General features: G+C 36.2%; 1 protein-coding gene across 8 annotated transcripts in view; it reads right to left on the bottom strand.

The window, feature by feature from the left end:
- Positions 1-587: 587 nt before the first annotated feature.
- The window catches only part of LOC121870645 (acyl-coenzyme A thioesterase 9, mitochondrial-like), a 40,830-nt gene continuing 17,517 nt past the window's right edge, over positions 588-23,900 (bottom strand). For 5 of the 8 annotated variants that reach the window (XM_042372512.1, XM_042372516.1, XM_042372514.1 and 2 more), the window contains 7 exons: positions 23,172-23,395; positions 21,453-21,636; positions 19,902-20,038; positions 17,840-17,925; positions 5,697-5,784; positions 4,843-4,993; positions 589-1,046 (listed from right to left, as the gene is read on the bottom strand). In XM_042372512.1, the coding sequence (XP_042228446.1) occupies positions 943-1,046; positions 4,843-4,993; positions 5,697-5,784; positions 17,840-17,925; positions 19,902-20,038; positions 21,453-21,636; positions 23,172-23,395 (974 nt within the window). In that variant the 3' untranslated portion in view covers positions 589-942. Of the gene's footprint in view, positions 1,047-4,842; positions 4,994-5,696; positions 5,785-16,907; positions 16,994-17,839; positions 17,926-19,901; positions 20,039-21,452; positions 21,637-23,171; positions 23,396-23,900 lie in introns of all 8 variants that reach the window. The other 3 variants (XM_042372518.1, XM_042372519.1, XM_042372513.1) reach the window with 2 other exon arrangements.

A 23,900-nucleotide genomic window follows, 5' to 3' on the forward strand; every position in this document is an offset into this window, starting at 1 on the left:
ATACTGTAATGTACACTAATACCTCCAATTCCAATGCAGGTACACCATCGATTATCCAGGAAACTGATGGTCCGGCACCTCCTGTAGTCGGGACAAAATTATGAGAGGGCACTTAACTTCCCTCCCAGCCTGGGTGAAGGTAGTTTTAGGCTTAGAATTTTTATCTTATAAAATGTAGCTGACTAGACTTAGCAGAATATAAACACCACATAGTTTGCACAAGAGATAGAAATTTTAGTCTAGTGTAGTACATTATTGTCAAGTTTTTTAACTCATATTTTTGGGAAGATGTATGTGACTTAATACATTTATTTTTGCTCATTTACATGCACACACCATCCTAAATATATATTGTGAAAAAAGTAAAAAAAATAATTGTCCTAAGGGTAAACTGTAAGAAGTTAATTTCTAAAAATTTTATGTCTAGTGCAAACTATGTGATGTTTATACTCAAATTAATCACTGTCTTGAAAGGATTCCATGCATGTAAGTTATATTCTGTTAAGTTTAGTCTGTGACATTTTATAAGATAAAAACTTTAAGCTTAAAACTACCTTCACCCAGGCTGGGGGAGGGAGGAGAAGTTAACTGCCCTCTCGTAATTTTGTCCGGACTAAAGGAGGTGCCGGACTATCAGTTTCCCGGATAATCGGTGGTGTATCTGTACTAGTGTGCGCACCTTATGTAAGTGACGTGTGGCTATACATGATGTGTAATCAATTCAAATTAAGCTCTATTCATACAGCACTATTAAGCAATAATTATGCTAGCATTAATATGTAATAAGAATTAGTTAATATGCATAATAAAGGATATACTGCAAGAGACCGCTTCTCCTTAAATAAGGTGAAAATTAATCATGAGCATAAAACTGCATCAACAAATAACTATAGTAGTAAATAGAAAATTCACACTTGTTTATCTTAATCAGTTAAGCAAACCCTACTCTAAACTAGTGTCTGAAGTCACTTCCCCTTGGCCATAGAACTTGCGGAGTCCTCTCACTAACTGGTAGCGACGTCGACCATCCAGGTACAACATGGCTTCTAGAATGGAAAAAAGGAGTCATCTTATTCCAATATATTCATATACTCTTACAAACATTTACAATAATAAATGTATTGACAATATGCAGTTTATCTAAACATCTATCAACCAAATATTTATTACACCATATCATATACAGGTACTGTAAAGCCTCTGATAACGACGAGTCAACTAACGAAGATTCATATCCAAGACCCTGGTTAATTTAGGACCTAATTCAATTTACGCCATTATTTTCTTCGCATTTACGTGAAATTAAAAAAAAAAAATTACATTTTCGTATAAATAATAACTAAATCCCAATATTGTTAAAAAAAAAAAACACGCCTTGCGCACGGAGGCTGCCGGGCTTGTTAGTGGTGACGCTGAACCAGCTGGTTAATTCCAATGTTAACTAGGTTGGTACACATATTATATTGGGCTTTAACGAAACCCAATTGAAGTTTCTTCTTTTATTAAAAAGTATTATTTGTACAATTCCTGAGTGTAGAACAACTGTAAGTTCCACCATTTATGAGTGATGAGAGAGGACGGCGTCTATGTAAATAAGCGTGAATCAACGTCCGTTCGATGTGAGTGAGACTTTGAGTAGTGACCCATGGGGAGAAAGGAATGGACGCTTCGTCCTCCCTCGAGGGAAGACGGAGCCATCCACTGCAGCTCTCAAATAACGTCTTCCTCTAGTCAAGGATATCAAACTACTGCCCGCTTTAGGTGGCCAGGAGCCGGCTACTTTATGCCTTTACTCAGCATAGTATGACGCAGCTTCCCGTGAGCACACCTTATCATGTGCATTGAACATGTCACCTCATAGCCAGTGGAAAGTTACAGGGGATGAATCAGTATATAAATCAAATGTAATTAACCCATTTATATAATTCTTATGTTTATGAAACATGGGCCATTACAACACCAGCATCACTAGTATAAATAATCGCAGCTGGAGGGCCCTTTGTTTTCACGCATCTGAACAGGAAAAGGAGAAAAACTTTCTCAGGTTTTTTACAGCATTTTTGCATCCCAATTCAACATGAGCAAGAGAGCAAGTGATAGTAGTGTTGTTTCAAAAGTTAATAGAACGTGTATAAGCTTAGTCGAGAAACTAGATGTGTTAAAACGACATGAAAAAGCTGAGAGGTCTGTGGATATTATATGGAGCAAGCAATGAACATATTTTCTGAAGTGGATCCATTAACAGAACAAAGCATTAAAATTTAAATAAATGCAAATGACCTCTACATAGAGATGTATAATGAGAAAAGAAAGCAGCTGTGCAAGGTTCTTTCAACAGCTTTATTATTCGAAGGCCTAAACCATCAACTTCAGCTACACCATCAAATTCAGCCTCAACAACTTTAGGTTCAGTAACAGTTTCAGCAACAGCTTTATAGAAAGCTACAGCTTCAGTCAGAGTTGAACCTGATGACTTCGTCATCTGAGTAAAAACTCGCACAACATCATTGGCTGTCCTTATGTTTTAGACTTTACCACTATTGGTGAGTAGTAGAATTTTTGTTTTACATTCGTAAGTATTATTTAAAACACATATGCATAGTAAATAAGTGTTGCTTTCATATTCTTATATGTAGAGAAATGACGATACAGTGAGTTCTGCTATAACGCGAATTTGCTCTAACGCGATTTATGAATAGAGGAACGATATTTGTTTAACGCGAACGCTTGTTTGCTATAACGCGATTTTTGCTTACTATTTCTCCAATTTTGTGGTATTAACTGTGAATATGGTAAAGAAGAATATCTCTAAGAAGCGTTCTGGTGATAGAATTCCCGGTGATGATCGTAAAAGAAAGGCTATAATCCTTGAAGAGAAGCTCTTATCAACCTCAAAATCACCCTTTTCCCCCATCAAGTTACATTCATATTTTTTCAAGGTAAAGTGTTACATTTACTGTATTATTTCATTATTAGATATGAATGTAACATTTATTTAGACTGTGCTATCCTTTGTGTTAGGCTAACTACTAAATTTTTTCGATTTCGAGTAATCTGCACCTAACCCTATTTTCTCCATAAGCCCTGTTATTTCTATTACGCGATTTTCTATAACACGATATTTTACAAGAACACAATTATCGCGTTATAGCAGAACTACCTGTATGTTTTCACATGTAGTGCACTTACTGTACGTACAGTACATTGGCGTTCCCAATCGTCTCGCTTTATTTCTTTACCATTAGTGGTTAGCTACTTCCAGTGTTCCGTTTATTAACATTAAACTACATTAATTTAAACATACATATTTTTTACATTAACTTTACTACAACAACAACCAGGGTCTTATTTTCTTCAGTTTCAGGTGGATAACTGACATTATGGGTGTAAACACTGACAACAATGCCGCCTCTTATCCTCTTATGTGTTTTAATATTCTACGTATTATTAATGAATTGTATGGTTCATTTCGCATATATAAAGATTAATTCGATCAAATACATATTCAGTAATAAACAATAATGAATCTTTTGTACATATTCTTAAAAAGATAAATGACGCGGTATCCATAAATGCGCACGCATATGTTGGCGTTCCCAATCCCTTTCACTTTATTTTCTTTGCCATTAGTGGTTAGCTTCTTCTATTGTTCCATTTATTAACATTAAATAACATTACTTAAAACATTTATATTCATTTTTTTACATTAATTTTACTACAGCTACAACCAGGGTCTTATTTTCTTCATTTTCTCGTGTAGAACTATCGTCCCAGACTCCCGGCTGTAAACACTAACGAAAACAATGGCGTCCCATCTCCTCTTGTGTGACCATATTATCATTCATTTATATTGAATAAGGTGCATTCAGAAACATTATTTAAAGAATATAGTTTGCAATTGTCATTAATTGTGTTGTTTTGGGGGGAAAAGAGGGTAAAAAGCCACACAAAAGATATGAAAAGGTCACACTTGGGAACACATCTCATTATTATTCCTTTATTTTAATGGTAATTAATGGGTTTTTGGGTAATTGGTTCCAGCTCACCGAAAATTTCCTAAATTCAACAAAAATGGTAGAAAAGTTCACTTACTTTGAGGTGTGTATGTAGAAGGCTCCTGGATGATGATGATGATGATGATGATGGGATGTTACCTCCAGTGAAAACAGAGAGAGACTAACTCCTGTTTGCTGTGTTAAGAGGCTGGATGCCGCGCATTAAACTAGTCACTTTACCTTAATTATGTTCAATAATTGTTAAAATGACTAAAAAATTGAATATTAAACTTTTAAAATTATTGAATAGTATAAACTTCTTGATATTTACTAAAATAATAAGGAATTTAAGCCCTAGAACCGATTAATGTATTGGCGGACTGATACTAAAGCTGGTTGCCCGGTCAAGTGAAAACATGTTGAGGTCGGTTCTTAAGAACCGTTAACCGAATTGAAGATCCTTATGGAAGGCAGTTCGTTAATCGAAATTACGTTAACCGAGGTGTTAATTAACGAGGGGTCATATATATATATATATATATATATATATATATATATATATATATATATATATATATATATATATATACTGTATATATATACTGTATATATATATCAGCACTGTAGTTATTGAAATAATAAAGTCACAGGAAATTTGCAGGCTGCAGTGCATTGCCTCTTTCATTGACTGTGAGGTCTGCCAATACTAGACTTCTGAATGTTCAACTTCAGAGTGCCCCATCAAAAAAATTTCTAGGTGTCATGCTGGATGTTTCAACATGCCCTGTACTGTATTAAAAACAAAACAAAAAAAATGGTGAAAGTTCCATAGATGTGTAGAACTTACCATGATATGTCTTGGGCATTGCGGAGTGGACAGGTTGGTCAACTTGATAAGTAAAATGGAAGATGTTTGTCAAGTTGGTTGATCCTGTAAATGCATCCACTACACTTGCTTTTGTACTAATCTGTATATGCTTGCCTTCTGTATACACAACCTAAAAGGAATAAGTGGATATATGAATATTTTATCTTAATAAAGTACCAAACTCAATTTGTAAGGTATTTTTTTTACTTTAAAGAAACGTCTTTCTCTTGTAAGACAACCCACAAGGAATTCCTACACTTTTAGTTTCTGTGTAGTACCCATATTACAGTACATATCAGTAAATGTTCAGATCCATAGTACTATTAGACAATGCTTTCATCTTAAATATTACATTATTTCAAAGTCAGTACAGGTACAGTCCCCCAAAAAAGTATCATTAGTATCTTTACCCATGGAGTCGATGTGGTTTTGAGAGCAATGTTAGTCCACTAGTTTTGGAACAATTGGTACAGTCGACCACAGGTATTGGTATACACCCTTATCTACTAATATTTTTGTGCAGAGAACTGCCAGAATTTCAAATTACCAATACAGTAATTAAAGTTTTATTCTTACAAATATGTATTTTATAAATACATATGTATGAAGGAGCATTTTCTTATATTTGTATTCAAAGGTGTACTTTATAATTCCCAAATTTCGGTTGGCTTTCTTCACTGCTGCTCTGGTCCCACTTGTTGTGTTGCCTTCTTGTAACTGATCTGTCAAATGCCTAGACCCTATTCCTTATCAAGAATGCCCAGAAAAGTGTTACAGTATTATGACAACAGTTGGGATTAGGGTTGTTTTATCCTAAGTGCAGTCTTACTAACCTGGGAGTTAAGGTAGAGGAGAGAACCAATCTCCACTGGCTGACGGAACATGATGTCATCTATGTATAAAGCTCTTGGTCGCTGTTTGCTATGGATTAGAATAAGCAGTTTTAGATTATGTTGAATAGAAGAAAACATATACTATACTGTACAGTACTACTGTATATTTAAGATGGACAGAAAAGGAGGAAGGATGCACCTCTTTTTATTTTCTTTATTTACTGTACAGCACTATGAACATTAATAAAAGGCCCTTCAAGGGTGAGTGAGAGGAGGATGTGAGGGTGCAGTAACTTCTCCTCAAATATTGGAATTCTGTTGAAATGCACGTGGGATGTAATATTATACAGATATGGTTTTATCTATTGTATAAGATATTAGTAAATTTCTACAAATACCAAAATTCCATATAACTAACACAAGACTGAAGTCACATAAAAGGTTAAATTTTGGTTTAAAATCAGGACATAGATTTCTTATAAAATGGGCATTAATGAAGGAGATATTAAAATTATAAAAAAATCTTTGTTGGCATTACCAAATATTGAACATACTACAATAGTTGGTTTAGGGTTCGACAAGGCCGAGTGCTGTCTTCAATAATGAACTGTACTGTATAATACTGTATCTACTCAGAACTTTTAATGAGAGAAATTGTACCTGTAAATAGTCAAGCAGGAAAACAGTTAATGCTAGTGTAATATCATATATTTGCTATGCAAATGACACTGGTCTTAATACAATTAGTGAAGAGGTATTACAAACACTAATACAGTAAAATCCCGCTTTACGCGGTTTCACTTTACGCGTTTCCACATTTACGCGGTACCCTGCCGAACACGGAATGCTCACTTTACACTGTGCATGTACTCTTTTACGCGGAGAGCGGCGCGGGCAGGGTGCGCACAAGGTCGCCCAGCCATCAAAACATTACCGAGTTCTTCACCCGCCACCCACCACAGCCGGCCCAAGTCAGTGATAGTGATAATGATAGTGAGGACATGGACTTATATGGGCTTTGAGGGGTTTGACAAAGAGGCCCTGCAAGCCTCTGTGGTAGATAGTGATACAATTGATACAAGTGATACAGGTGAGGGCCAGTAATCTGCTCTCTGCCTCGGAACCGAACCCCATCCCCGTGTGCCCAGCCATCTTTTCCACTAATGTAAGTGTTAAAAAACCTATTATTATTGATGTTTCTCTTAATTATTAATTGTGTGTGCATACCATTATAAAATTAAGAAGTTATTTTTACTACAACGTAGGTATTGTATCTGAAAAAGTGGAGTTTGGGGGTCGGCCCAGTCTCTATTTCAATTAATCCCATATGTTATGTTGTTCACTTTACGCGTTTCTCGCTTTACCCAGGCCGCCGTGGGTTGAATTGACCGCGTAAAGTGAGGGTTCACTGTAAACAAATTACTGTAGAAGGAAAAGGTGAAGAATATGGTTGTTTCCAAATTAATAATAAATCCTAAAATAAATATTATTGTAAGCAAGAGGGAACTTAAACAGATGAAAATTTTATGTTCCTTGGAAAGTAACAGTTATGATGATAGTTGTGAAAAAGAATTAAATCAAGAATTGGTCAAGCTGAAACAGCATTTGGTAATCTTAAAGAGACCTGCTAAAAGGGGAAATAAATTTCAAATTGAGAAACAGAATACTGAAATGATATTTATGATTAGTACTGTAATGGGTCATAAGTGTGGATGCCTTTGGAAATCATAAAAAAGTTAAGAGACTTTTAATATCAAGTGTTATAGGAAAATGCTACAGTTATACAGATAGGAAAATAAAGTACTGTACTAAGATTGGCAAGAACAACTAAAGAAATGCTGAAAATCCATAAAACAAGGAAATGATATACCTGTACAGTATTACCCCGCCTAACGCGGTTTCACTTAGCGCGTTTTACCGTATACGCGGTGCCTCGCCAGAGTTGAACTTTCACTTAACACGGATTTTTTCCACATATACGCGGTGAGTGTCCGGCTCGAGACGCTATTTTTAGATTTGCGCCACCCGCCCGCCTGCCTGCCTGTCTGTGCTCCTCGCCTCTCCCTCCTCCTCCCTCCGCTTGGGAAAGCCGCGCGGTAAGGTTGCGCAGTGTGTGTCTTTGTTGCGTTATCACTGACGTCATATGACGTATCGGACTGTGATTGGCCATGCATCCCTACCCCCCCTCTGCTGCTAGCTGTAATTGGCTTAAAGTATTATGACGTGACCACCGGGGGGAGGGAGGGAGGAAAGACGACGCTTGACCTAGCCGCGGCAGTTTCATCCCTCAAGGCCACACCGTGTAAACGCGCATCCATTGTTCCGTAAAATGGCTTCCGCCGACCCACCACCGCCACCAGAGAGAGACCTTTCCTTACCTGGACCCAGCAGCACTACGCCAAAAAAGACACGACATTCCTTAAGCTACGAGGTGAAGTACCAAATTATTCAAGATTTGGAGAAAGGAAGACGGCAAGTTGATCTCGCGCGCCAGCATGGCGTCAACGGATCTAAGATTCGCACGATCAAGAAGGATGCAGCCAAGATCAAAGAGCACATGAAAATCACAAAGTCTGCAGGTGCTTCATCTATCAGGTATTGCCAGAACAGGGTGCTGGCAAAAGTGGAAAATTTGCTGGTGAGTTATTTGATTCGTCAGGCGCGACGCAACATGGCGGTGGACACGCGCTCAGTGCAGGAGTACGCACGTGAGCTATACGCAGCAGTGTCACGTAAGCTGGGAATTGCAGAGCCCAAACCCTTCAATGCTTCCTCTGGTTGGCTGCATAGGTTTAAGAAGAGGAACAAGATCATCAACATCAACATTGGTGGTGAGGAAGCGAGTGCTGACCGTGTGGCGGCTAGAGATTTTCCTCCGTTCTTATGTGAGATTATGGAGGAAGGACAGTACACTGACGACCAGGTGTTTAACATGGACGAATCTGGTCTTTTCTGGAGAAAGCTACCTTCCAAGACCTTCGTTGTCCAGTCTGCCAGCAAGGTAAGGGGTCGGAAGTTGCAGAAGGAACGCATCACTGTCCTCTTTACCACCAATGCCTCCGGTACCTGTAAACCAAAGTTATCGGTGATTTACACAGCCCGCAAGCCGCACGCCTACAAGAATATGGACATGAACAAGCTTAATGTCCACTGGCTAACCGCACGTAAGGCGTGGATGTCCTCTTCTCTGTCCCTCTTCTGGTTTGACAACTGTTTTGTTCCCGACGTGAAGAAATTCTGCGAGCAACAGAATGTTCCATTCAATATTTTGTTGCTCCTTGACAACGCACCTGGACACTCGCCCCTACTTATGGATCGTCACCCCAACGTAAAAGTGGTCTTCCTTCCTCCCAACACTACGTCATTAATCCAGCCCATGGACCAGGAGTTGATTTGCAATGTGAAAGCTGCGTACTCTGCAAAGAAGTTCAAGCTCCTGAACGACTCTACCAACACCAAGGATGAGTTGCGTATGCTGGGTGACACTGACAGCGAGAGCAAAAGCGACGAGGACAAGGAACAAGAGGTGGCGACTCAAGAACTTCTCGTCAAACAATTTTGGAAGAAGTTTAACGTTAAACAAGCTGTAGACTTCTTGGTGGAGGCATGGGATCTGCTGACTATTGCTACGATTCGTCACGCATGGAGACATGTGTTGCATGGCATACCAGCTGAGAAGAGGAGTGAACCTGTGACTGGTGAGGTTCAGACTGTTGCAGTAGCAGTGGACCTTGCCAGAGAAGCTGCGCTCAATATTACAGCTGAAGGCTTCTCCGAGACCACCAACGAAGACATCCTGGAGGTGATCAGAGATCCTGAAGTGACTGCCGACGAGATGTTGGAAGAAGATCACGTCAGTGAAGAGGAGGAAGAAGGTGCGTCATTCTCCGAAGAACACAGTTTAAGTCATAGTGATATTAAGTGTGTCATAGTGTGCAGAGAAAATGAAGTCCGTCCTTTCCCGCGACAATGACGATGACCACTATGAAGTCTTCCATACCCGGCTGGTGCAGGCTATGGAGCCGTACATCACGGTGTACCAAGACAACATAAACACCAGCCGTCAAAAAAGCATAACCGGGTTCTTCGCCCGCAACCCACCACAGCCAGCCCAAGCCAGTGATAGTGACAGAGGTAGAGACAGTGAAGATGACTTTGAGGGATTTGTCAGGGAGGCCATAACAACTGTGGGTGACAGTGATAGTGACTCACCTGAGGGCCAGTAGCCTGCCCTCTGCCTCAGAACCAGCCTCCATCCCCGTACGCCGACCCATCTCTTCTACTACCGTAAGTGTTCCACCTAACTTTTAGTTTCTCTAACCTAACCTTTATTTTTCCTATGTTAACCTTTATTTTTCCTAACCTAACCTCTTCTATATTACTTGTTTTTTCATACCATCATAAAGTTAAGATAAAATTTTTACTACAACATAGTTATGTGTCGTCAAAAAGTGGAGTTTGGGGGTCGGGCCGGTTTCTATTGGAATTAATCCCATATGTTCTGTTGTTCACTTAACGCGGTTTTCACTTAACACGGTACCCTCTGGGTTTTATTGACCGCGTTAAGTGGGGTACAACTGTACTTTGTTCCTATAACTCAGAAAAGTAGGAAGAGGTGATAATACCAGAAATTTTAATGGGCAAACTGAAGAGGAAGGTAGAGAATGAGATGGATGAATGAAATTAAAAGCTGGGTCTCCAGAGATTTGTAAAATCTACGAAGTGGTAAAAAGAGCTTAAAAATACTTGGAGTGTAGGACCATAGTTGCCAACCCTCAGACATTCAAACACCACCTTAACTGATTGATAGTAATAATTAGTGCTGAATTACAGTTTAAAAGTACAGGTATTCATAAAAATGGTTCACTGCAATTAAATGATATCTGTCATGACAATCAACAGTTAACTGAGGAGATATCATATTCCCATTTTTCCTGCCACCAGATACAGGAAACCTGATGAAAATATTTAAAATGCAAGAGCAGAGGTGAGAAATATGGTATGTTTAGTTGTGCCAAAAGGCCCAGAAAATTGTGAAACTTAAAACCTTTTGCGTTTGAATACAGTACAATATGATTGTAAACTAAAAATCATATAATGTACAGGTATTAAACAAAAAATATAATGTAACTTTGATTTATAAGTTTAGAAAAATTCAAATATATAACCTATGTAAATATTGTATTTGTATTGTACTGTACAGTATTGGTAGTAAAATGGGAGATATGGAAGATTCTTAAAGGTCTTTTTGTGAAGTAACTTTGGTAAAGTCAAAGGGCATAATAAAAATAATAATACAGTACAGGGGCCCCCTAAGTGTGCGGATTCTTACTTTGCGGTTCTCGGTTATTCACGGATGACACCCTGGATGTACCCAAGAATGTCTGTGGATAGTTTTAATGTTGCCAGCATTTTCGCAGCTGGAACAGGGAGTCATTTGTTCTAGAGACAGTAATTTCCTTTACCTGTATTGTAAATATATGTGTGTGTGTGTAGACACACACACAAAACACATACAGTACAGTACTGTACAAATAAATAATACACAATTGGAAAAACTCACAAATAATCCGAAAAATTTATTAAAAATGTGAGTCTACCCTCAAGTTCGTGCTCATAGAATACACTGGTTTTATTAAACTTTAAGAACAATCCAAAGGTTTTTCTCATCTTAGTTGCTCTCCACACGTGCACTTTTCTGATCTACCCGGTATATTATTTTTACATGTTTTTTAAATGTTTCTGATAATTTATGGACACCCTGTACTTCTGATAGGCTACTGCAGGATGATGAAGTTGGTTATTGCAAATTAGTGTTGCATGACAGTAATAAAGCTCACCTCCAATGCATAAGGATTTATAAACCAGATATAAAATAGTTTGGGTAATGGCATACTTTTATATCAATAATTGCAAAAGCTTAAACCAAATTATTAATATCAATAACTAATACCCGTATACTGTACGGTATATTTTGATACTACACTGGAGGCATAGCATGTGCTGTCTGTATTTCAGGCAAGCAAATTAAAAATTATAATACTATGTCAGAGTAATCATGATATACAAGAGTAATTATGATATGCAAGAATAATACAGTAGTGGAAGTGGTTAGTTAATAAAAGTCATTTAATATGCTCTAACAATAAAGCCATAGTACAAAATAATAATAAAACAATTTACTCCAACTCATTTTTATGTATGGTATACAGTATGAGTACTGTATACTGTACTGTATTTGATGGGAGCGTATGAGGAAGGAAGTAATGATGAGGTACAGTACAGCTGTATAGAAGTAAGGAAATAATTTGTAGTGATAAGATTACTGTACAGTATTGGTGCATAACATGATGTGAAGGGGTAACTGTAATTCTGATTAATAATGGTGTATAGCCAACAACAAAAATTTCTGCACTTTACAGTGTTATACAATATGACACACTGGACCAAGAATTCTGAACAATATGGATTTTATATGCATTCTTGTTAATTTCTCTGTATTAACTATACATGATATACAGAATAAAGTACATCGTATTGGTTACACAATGCATCACACACTCAGAAGTACCAACTTTACCAAATGATCATGGCCTCAGTCAGTGATCGTTGCAAAGGCCATCAGGCCCAGGAGTGCAGGAAATTTATTGTTGACTGTACATGCATCATGCTGTGATTGGCAAAGTGGCTTGTGGAATATAGACATCATCACTACTGTAATGGTACAATTATCATCATCATTATCAACAACACCACTGCCTTTGTCACCATAATCATTATATGTAGTATTTTTCTTCATTCAGAACCTTCCCTGTATTGCTACCAGTAAAACTATGAGATAGAAATGAAATTTACAGGAAAAGGTCAAATTCTTTCATTAAAGGTTTACTTTAACAAATAAAGCATAGTATTATATCTCCCATCACAAATAAAAATTTAGTACACTATTGTATTGATCCTAAAATCCCATTTTATAATGGAAGTTGGAGTGTGAGACTCCTGTATAACCAACAAAGTCTATGGGGTAAGACCCCAGGTTACAACCTTCAACTTTGAGGCTGAAACTAATCACTGTAGCCTTGGGTTATTTTGGGAAGGAACTGAGAACTTTAGCAATATATGTACTGTACAATTCAATACAAAATAAAGGGTTAGGGACGAGAAGCCCCCAAAATTCACCAAACAATGCTTAAAAGAATATTTATTTGTTTCCTGGAAATCTGAATAAACCAGAAATTACTCTTATGGGTTTCATGCCCCCTCCTCCACCATTTCTTCCATTCTCCCTTCGCTTTTTCTGCAACAACTGTGTCATGATGCAGCCTACCCAATGAGTCATGCACTAGAGCTCTGTACATTTAATGAAACTGTGAAACCAGTCTTGGCATACAGTACTGTACTGTGAATTTGATGCCACTAGCTGGCTTGACAACTCTCTTGAGCAACCGTGCTTGAATTTCCATTGCCTCAGCCTGAATCATTAGACCACTCAGAGCAGCTGGATGGTCTTGAATATGCATGGTTGTGCATATGCTGAATGAATCTTGTCAGCCTTCAATTTGCTGCTGTGAATTGTGCTTTCATTTAACCCGTTTCAGCAAGCCACATGTGATGCAGTTCCAAGTCAAGTTCATCCAAAATTTTAACTTTCTTTTCTTTTTCTCACTTGAACTGGAAGGAGAAGCTGCTGTTCAGCATTTGGACAACAATGCAAGTAGTACAAGTAACAAACTCATAGGGAATTGCAAGAGTAAGAACATTGTCCTTGACTTTGAGTGACACTGTGACTGCAGCTGGGGAAGTGTGAGTGTGGTAGTTGTACAGTATTGGGGAGACAGTTGACTTTAAACACTTCCATGTTTGTTTTTTCACAAAGTAAAAACAGATCTCAAAACATATAGGAAAATGGTAATAATGTATCTGTATTCTAGGAAGCTGCAAAAAAAAAAAAAAAACTACAGTACACCCCTGCAGTTAAAAAATCATGAAATAACCCAAGGCCATTGTAATTAATTTATACCTTGCCCTCAAATCCAGCTATTTAAAAAGAGACAGTTACATAAGGTTACTTAAATCCATTTTCATATCTAAACTACCAGTACCACTTTTCCTGTCAGAGAAGCAACCAGTAAGTGAATTGAAAATTTAAGACTACTGTATCTTAAGGCACCTATGGTAACTGTTAAACAAAATACAGTTTTGCTTTTCATTAAATTGTTGCCTGTGTATGCTGAATTTAAATTGTTATGCATGTAAATATTTAAGTTGTTTAATAAAGTGTCATTTCATTACATACCTGGGGCCGGATACTCAAAACACCTCATAAGTTACGTTTTTCAGCATGATACAGTGCCATATATTGTGGAAGCCTTACTCTACCATAAATTTAGCAAACTCAAAACTTAATTATGGTTCCGTAAGCCTTCCGTAAGTTCTCGTAACTCTCGTGTTTACCCTGTAAATTAAGTTCTCTTGTTGGACGGTAGATGTCAGTGCAGATGCTAGTTGGCCAATCAACGCTCAGTTAACAAAATCATCAACAAATCACAAGAGAAGGAGAAATCAGCTGAGAGCGACGCACGTAATATTATTTTGTAAACATGGAAGGACCACCAGCCAAGAAGAGACGACCTAATTTCAGTGAGATGGGGGATATATTTCTGGGTTCGAGAGATGATGTAATGGGCAATTGCAGGAACTACCGAGAAAATTTTTCCATTACCATAAACATTCTGGGGATGAGGGATATTTTCTTGATTTGTGATAACTGTCTCGTTAACGGGAAAACACTCATTCATTCACGGTAGTGCTCTTCACCAATTGTTCTGGCTAACAGAGATCTCACAGTATTTGGTGTTTTACCCCACTAGAATTTAGGTAAATAATCCCTTGCATAATGTTGGCCTGTGACAAGACACATAAGCTATACTAAGATAGCCTTATTCTGGGCAAATTCAAATAAATTGGTTATTGATAGCATAGCCTTGCCTAACCTAAATGACAAATCACTTCTCTTAAATTACTCATTTAGCCTAGACCCTAGTGTTTTCCTTTCAATGTTGGGAACATTTGGTCTGAATTGTCTTCAAGTTCATACAAAAAACAACAATTTAAAACCTGAAAATATATCGGATTAGCCGTAAATTTTCTTAAATTAATACTCTACCTATGATAATGTTCAAGGAAAGTCTGGAACTAGACCTAAGGTAGCTGCTGGACAAAGTGTCTCACTGACGGCCTGACACTCACCAAAAAACCATGTACACATTCTCTAACCTAACATACCATAACATAACATAACCAAACCTATCTATCTAACCTATACCCTATTAGTATAATTTCTTATTTAAATAATCCTCATGTTCTAACTAAATTCAGTAGGCCCCATGTTTAAACATTTATTTGCCTAAGACTGAAAAAGCAGTTATATAGGCCCCTATTAATCAAGTTAATTGCAATCCATATTTTACACCTAATATCATTTAATTTTGGCTAGCCTATGGAAATTTATAGCCTTTCATGTTATCATAAGCTATATACATAAGAAAATAGGCTAAGGCTATTGGTTGAATATTAGAAAAACAAGGCGAAGTCTTGGCAGGAATGTTCACTTGACCTCATATTTGGCTTTCATTACTGAGGGATATTTACGGCTATACAACATTAATAAGTTCTATCTGCAAGTTTACTCAGTCATAAAACATATTTTTACCCTAAGTGTGAACAATACAAACCTTCTGTTTTGGTAAGAAATACTTTATAATGTGTAAGAAGACAAAAGATGCGTCTCTTCCAAACTGAGACAAACACAAACACTCAAGCCTCTTATTATGGCAACAAAAAAGTTATGACAAAGACAAAGTGAAATATTATATTTCAGTATGTTGATGTACAAAACATTTTCTTCATTATTCCAACATATATTATTATTATTTTCTATACAATCGGGAATTAGTCACTACTACATCCGGGTTGAGAGTGTTACACAACCTCGGGAGCTGGTGTAAGTTACTTGCGTTAACTTACGGAGTTCGATGTCAAATATTGGTTTTGAGTATACCATCTGTGTTTTGAGTATGCCAATCTGAGACTGTGAGTCTAGTTACGGGTACACAACGACATACAGTCCCATAAATTTTTTTTGAGTATCCGGCCCCTGTACTGTAGAATCTTTTTATCGGGTAACTTATCTCCCAATTTATATTAATAATGAATAAAGAAGTAAAATTCAATATACTACCACAAATCAATAAATTTAAGTACAACTGTACTGTACTTATTTTTAGCCTTGAACAGTACAGTCAACCAAAAAAAATTCTGCACCTTTATGGTGTTATACAATATGACACACCGGACCAAGAATTCTGAACAACACTGATTTATGCGGGTGATTCCTGTTAATTTCTCTGTATTAACTACATTTGATATAAAAAATACATCATACTGGTTATACAATGCATCACACAATCAGAAACACCAACCTTACCAAATTAACATGGCCTCAGTCAGTGATCATTGCAAAGGCCATCAGACCTAGGGGTGTAGAACATTTTTTTGCTGACTGTACATTATAGGGCTTTTGATATTTTTTTCTAGGGTCACTTCTAACCCTTTATTTCCGATTAGACCCAGCCTTTACCAACAACAGGACAAATTCTAGAACATAACCTTAATGGTTGACCATGGATTACTGTAGTGTACTGTATTACTAAAAATATGTTTAATGATACATAACATGAATTCTTAATGTAAATCATAATAAACACCAGAGCATGAGTGTGGGTCTGGTTGGGTACATGTAGCTCCTGATAGGAGATGGAGACAAACAAAGACAGTGTCTGTTCAGTCCAAAAAGGTGTCTAAAACTGAGGACTGAAGCAGGGAATGATGATTTGTAACCAAAGCCAAATTAGACTCACGAAGTGCACAAGGTAGTGTGACGTTAAGACTACCAGTACTGTAGTTGTTTTCAACCATGAGTGGTAACCTTTATATCCAAAGGTCTCTTAAAAGATACCTGGATATGATGGGAAGGTATAAACTAATCACAGAATTAGTGTCAGCCACCAGTGTTGACGGTATTACTCTTGGATTTCATTCTATAGTCTTTGTTGGTAATCATTGAGTCACTCAAGCCAGGCATTAGTTTATAAATCCTACAATGTTAATGAATGTAAGCATTACCAGGCCACTGTCTTTAATTGTACTAACCTATATACAAAGGCATTTACCCATGCAAGCTCAAATGCCTTCCGCATCAAGAATCCACCAAAGATTTTGTTGAAGACATTTCGAGACTGAAAGAGAGAAAAAGGTTTCTTGGATAGCTTCCCAGTTGATAGTTATGACAGAGCAAAGTGTATCCTTGTGCAGCATCACCTTTCATGTTAATACAGTACAGTACCTGTGACCAAGGTGAATTCATGAAATAAAAGTATTCTGAAAGATCATGGGAAAAATAAAATGTCCTATTTTTTTTAACTATAATTAAGTAGAAGAGTAGAAGAAGTATAAACAATAAAGGAAAATTTGTTTTAGAAAAAGAATAATTGAGGTAACAGAGAAAATAAAAGCAAAGAGTATTGGTTGGTTTCTTAAATTAAATATCATAATTACAAAAGGAAGGTAATCTGGTAAGAGAAGTAAAAATAGCAATGCAAGGTGTAAACCAAACTCATTCATATTCATAATTAAAATAATTTCAGGCTGGAGGAAAACAGAGAGAGCATGAGATATTACTGTGGGTGATATTAGTACATTATGACACAACAAGCATCATTCTCCCGTTCCTGAACATCAGTAAAATTTGTCATGGATGTAACTCATATTATTTTCAATCACAATCTGGTGAATAAGGTTTTTCAGTAATTTACAGCATTCAGCACAGTAAAACCTCTCTATGGTGACATTCTTAATTCAACAGAACACTCTGAGCTTTTGAAATACTGTACTAGATACTGTACTGTATATGAAAACTAGAAAAAAAAAATTGAGTACAGTAAAAAAAATTCATAATCAAGTTCATTCAGTTCCATTATTTACATTATCATCACCCTTCTTCCTTTGATTAATTTAAATTAGAGAGGTTTTACTCTATTTGTAAAGCATAAACACAATTTGGGGTTCCTGAAAACACTACTGACCTAAATGTAAAAGCACATGCCCAGCCCAGTTCATAGGCCTGGCGCATGATGAATCCTCCAAACACCTTCCTGAATCGGTTCCTGTGCTGTAGAGGTTCGTGGTAAAAATACTCATGGTGTTAGTCTGGATCTTATGTTCAAAAGGACAAAAACCAATACAGTAGTACATTGAATTACTGGACACTTACATATCTGGAATGTCTTAAGAGTGGAGTAGGGATTCTCTGATAATTTATTCTGAAAAAATTAACACTAAAATACTAATTATAACTAAGGACAATTCAAACAAAGACCTGGAGTGAGGATGTACACATAATGGTATTGGATGAAGAGAACAGTTAAACAGTAAGGTTACAAAATACACATACAGCATGGATTTATATCTACATGTATGTACTGTACTATAATATCTTTTCTTGTGATTTTGTAATTAATAAAAATACAGTGAAACCTCCAGACTAATGGATATCACACAAATGTGACTCAGCCACCACATGCTCTTCACACCAATTCATCAGTTGGTTAGTGCAGAGCTCCTGTAATTCTCAGTTGAAATCTTTATTTTTGTGTATTTAGCCAGGGAGAATGTAATGAGGCCCCATAGATGCTGAATCTCAGCCTATGTACTGAGTATGCCAATAGTTCTCATGTCTTAGATAGATAGAGTAATAAAGTGCCTGGATATAATCAATGAGCCAGATATAATAAATATAACCCTAATAAATAAATAAGAAGTAAAGTGTGTACATCTAATCACTCCTATCTATATCATGAAATTGAAAAAGATACAAATCATTTACTACTTGGTACACACATATCCATACTACAGTACTCTAGTTGGTAAATATTTCCATGTTTTCAAATAATACTGACCCTCCATCATCCATGGATGTCAACCCTTCAAAAATATTATACTGTGCTTGTGTGAACTGACACAATTTTTTTTACTAAAACATTTATCTTAAAACCTCAGATTATGCATAAGCATAAAACAAATGGTAAATTGCAATTGTTCTCGGTCACAACATCCAAAGGTCTTAGACTTAGTGGTCTTGATTATTGTACATCACTGGTACGGACATTGACGTTACCCTCTCCTGGGTAGGTTGCCTACCAAGGCTTGAGCCCTACCTGCCCAGGTTGGATTCGTGAAAGCCAAGGCAAGTTTACCTATTGGTGGCCAAGTTCAGTGTGCTCTGGGCCTCTAGTTCTTCTGCAATGTACAGGTACAATTTACCATAGTGCATTACAGGAAGGCACAGAGGAAGGCCGTGTGATAACAGGAAGGCAAGATGCCTTAAGTTAAATGACTAGAGAGCACATCTATTGCTGTAATGGAATTGAAGACATGGTTGGACAGCCTCCTCCTCATAAAGGCAGGTGCTGGCAAGCTCCCCAATGGAAAAATAGAGAAGGCTAAGTACATAAGCCAGGCTTAATTAATGTATCATGTGCATGTAATAAACATTCTGAGGATGTATGTAAAAGGATAGTGTGGTAAAACTTTGAGACTCAAAGCATACCACAACCCATTATTTACTCAAGACACCAGTGACTTACCTAACCCCATGAATTATGGCAGATTACTCCATTTACAAGATGTACACACTTGTTAGTGGTGTAAGCTATCCTCTTTTTTAAGTGTGATTTTACATTTTTAAAGTCATAAATTTGTTTAAATCCTTGTATACAGTACTACTGTATTGTGGGAAGAATCATATATATTTTTATGTAACTGGACCTAAACCTTTTACCCAAAATAAGTTTACTTTGTCAACATATAATTTTATTCATTTATAAACATATTTAAGACTGGACCTTGAACAGTTGCAGAGGACCATTGTACAAAGAATAAGTGAAAATAAACAAATAATTGACCTATGTTAACTGATTATAAAACCCACTTCTGCAACTGTTAAATTTAGAAATGTGTTGACTTGTTCATTCTGATGAACATGGTAGCACCTTGTCTCTAGCCCCCAAAAAGTTAATATGACTACACAGTTTCCATACCTAGTTACATTTAGGTTAATTAATGAACTACATCAAGTACAATCATTACCTCAGGATGGCATATGATGAGATTCTTCAGTTTGGTTTCTTCAATCCATACAGAATTTTCAGGTTTATTCTTAGAAGTGAAGGAGAGCTCCTCAGGGTTTGCCATCGACATAAACATTTCATGAACCAAAGTTTTCTCTGAAAATACCTCTAACTTTGTGAAACAAGTTTTACATGCTTCTCTGTGAGTGGTTATAAGTTAACCTCACCGATTAAACAATAACCACATAAAACAAGTTTATAATTATCCTAATACTATATGACTTTCAACGTATGGAACTCTTGTAGAAAGCCAGTCTCAGTTACAAGTATTTATATGTTTGCCATTAAAAGGTGGCAATAATGATAAGAATTCTGAGGTAATCAATATCCATTAATATTCAAGTCATCATAGTACAGTATTTACAAAGTTGGACATAAACTAAAACTGTACTTCAAATGATCTGAGGAAAAATTTAAGTGATCACAATAAAGAGGAGGATAAAACAGAAATACTGTACTGTGTAGCTGATTAAAGGATGCATCAGCAGAGGCAGCCAAAGGGTATAGGTAGGTGGAAATGTCAACACAAGTGGTGCAACATGGTAAACTAAAGAGAGAGACAAAAACTGAGGAAACATAGAGAATATTGAACGAAAAGCCCAATGATTTTGGAAACAATGAGTAATAAAAATGAAAATCTTATGACCACACACAGGAATTATGAAGAGGGGTGAACATCAGTCTTTGTAAAGAAAAGGTAAATGCATCTTCTTGAAAGAGGATGGATCAATAGTAATTTAGGGTACAGTAAAACATTTTGAAAAGAATGACCCTTGTAAAAAAACAAAGTTAAATTGTGTAAAAAAGTTTTATTGCTTATAGGATAGGAATAAAGTCACAAAGTGGAGATGACTGGGAAAAAGAAAAAAAATGCATCTGTTAACAGAACTTATGTTTTGAGGAAAACAGAATGTACAGTGTACAGTACTGTACAGTCTACAGATGGAAAGGTATGTGCAACATATGATGATGGAGAGGTAAACTTCATATGATTTGTCATTGCAATACACCATACAATGATAATAAGCCAAGTAAGGCTGGGAAGAATGTGTATTACTGTGGCAGAGTGAATGGAGATGGAATTTCACTTACAAATCTAGTTAATACAAAAAAGGGGAGACTTTTAATTACCGTAATGTGTTTAAGTTATTGTAGTTGGAACTATAACTGGGTTTACAGACACAAAAGGTATAGCTGTACAGCAGTAGAGTGCATGCCTCTCACAACTGCATCCCTGGTTTGATCCTTGGGATGGATGTGAGAAGGGTATTATCCAGCACGACCCTACTAAACAACTAAACATCACAGGTTTTCTCCAGTTACTCCGGTTTCCTCCTGTGCACTAACACTGGACAAAGAAAATAGTAACAGAAAACAGATGTGCATGACAGAACAGACCAACTGTAAACTGACAAGTAATGAAAAAAAAAAAATTTACAAAATAACTAAATACAGTGTATTGTACTGTAAAAATAAAAATTATGTATAACATTTTGCATATTTAACAAACCTGACTCATTTGGTGGGACTCTGAATAAGCTCTCTTCTTGAACCACTTTTCGATGCAGTTTGCTTATATCTCCTCTTTGAAGTATTTTCCGCTCCTCGGGAGTCTCACATACCAATGGATTAACAGGCACTGAACCTTGATTCAGAGGATCCCGAGCAACCATGACAAACACTGCACGAGTTATCTAAAGAATTAATTTTGCGGTATTAAAAATTATATCAATAACAAGGACAGTACAATGTGAAATGGCAACAAATTTAATTCTGAGGAAGAGAATTTTATGGAAACTGCTTTTTCCTCAATACTGTATAATGAAAACATTTTAGGATTTTTTTCCTCAGAGCAAAGTTAGATGCACATTTTTTCACTTCAATGTCCTAAAATTTAAAACTACAGTCTAATGTATACCATAATGCAGTTTCAAAAAAATGTTGAATGTAAATATTTACATTCTAGTATTTTCAAACAAAATAACAAAACCTTGGAAGAGATTTAATTTATTGGTTATGAAATAACACACAGGGACCCCGCTTAGAGCAAATGTGTTTCTGAGGTATGCATGCTCAGCAATAATTTGTACTACTTTCCTTCAGACACCTGCAATTTCTATGTAGTTTACTTTTAATAACACTAAATATATATATATATATATATATATATATATATATATATATATATATATATATATATATATATATATATATATATATATATATATATATATATATATATATATATATATATATATATACTGTAATACATACTATCTATAATGTAAAGTACAGCACAGTATACCTGTACAGGTACATACATAATATTAATACAGAATACTGTATATAATTTTAAAACCTTCCAGCTCATTAAATTCATGAAACAAAGACACTGCCTTCTCATAATTAATGCTTGGGACATGGGCAGTGACCACCGATTATTGTCTTCTACGCAAGGTAATTAAAAGTTTTCCATTCTCTCAATTACAGAAATATGAGTTTCTGTTAATTTAATGGTACTTACTGGAGAAGTAGTTTCAGGTGTTGCATGTATTTTTATCTTTATTCTTCATAATTGTTCTGGGTGAAGATTCACCAAGGTCAAACTAATGTCCAAATGCTGTGGTACCAATGCCTGACTCCATTCTAAGTAACAATTTAACTTTTACTTCTAAGATAATGCTTTTTCTTTATTTTTTCTCACTTTCAAACCTAATGCGTGTTGGATATTTTGGAGCCATAGTTTTGCAGAAATAAGGACTCTTCCATTTAAAGATGTATTATAATTACAAGAAAAATATGCAGCTTGCAGCAACAGCAGAGAGAGCATGTAGTAAACAACTATTACAGCTCAAAAATTCAATGCAACCTGTACAACACTCACTGATTGGGTATTTTGGGAGCTCGCTCAACAAGGTGTGCTGTGAGTGGCTGCTCTCACATATGCGATATGAGCAAGAAGGATGAAAGAGCAGATAAGATGTTTATGACCATGCTATGCCTGCATTTGAGTTTATTATTTGTAATAAAGACATATACAGTACAGTATATATAAAATTTTCTCTTTGTTTTTGGTAATTAATTAAGAATTAAAATAGATTTCTTAAATTACAGCACAATCCAACAGTATGGAGCCACACTAATAAGCAAGGTCCCTCTATAATTTTAAAAACACAATTAAAGGGAAAGAAAGACTAAGCAACAAAAAAAATCACTCAAGTTTCTATACCTTTTGCCAATTACCATCAATATATTGTTCAACTGTTAAAATAGTTTCCAGGGACGACTGACCAGCCCATGAAACATGTCCAGAGAGCCTGATATCCTTATCTGGCCGTAAAGTCATCCTTTGATTAAAATCTATCCGGTCCACAAGTGCTGTCACAATACTATACGGACTGGGCATATCTGCCTTTTGATGAGGGTTTTTGATGTGTTTATAGCAGAGCCACACTAGAAGGAAAAAGAAAAACACATGCATTTAATTTGTGCTTAGTGAAATATTGGAGGTTGACAAGATTTATACATTTCTTCCCCCCTTTTTTTAACTGAAAATTTCTGGAGGATTTTCCAATAAAGCAAATGCCTTTTTCCATCTCAAAAGCCATTCCATGCTTTATAGATTCTGTTAATGTGAATTCAATATATAGTAACTCAAACTTCCGGGTACCTTGAGAGAAACCTGGGCCCGTATACACAAAACTTTTATGCTAATGACATAATAGTACTGTTAGCTAGCAGTAAAATTTAAAAGTTGTACACAAAGCTTAACTCGCAAACTTTTACCGCACAAATAGTTGTTTGTTAAGTACCGCTAAACAGTGCTAAAGATAGGAGGAGTTCATCATATAAAATGGTCTTATGGCTGAATAACTTCAATAAAATTCTGAAGATTAAATTCAACATTTACACTTACAGTATATACATTTTGATCATTAAAATAAAATAAAATCTAATC

This window comes from Homarus americanus, unplaced genomic scaffold (assembly GCF_018991925.1).
Source record: "Homarus americanus isolate GMGI-L3 unplaced genomic scaffold, GMGI_Hamer_2.0 scaffold56333, whole genome shotgun sequence".
Taxonomy (NCBI): Eukaryota; Metazoa; Arthropoda; class Malacostraca; order Decapoda; family Nephropidae; genus Homarus; species Homarus americanus.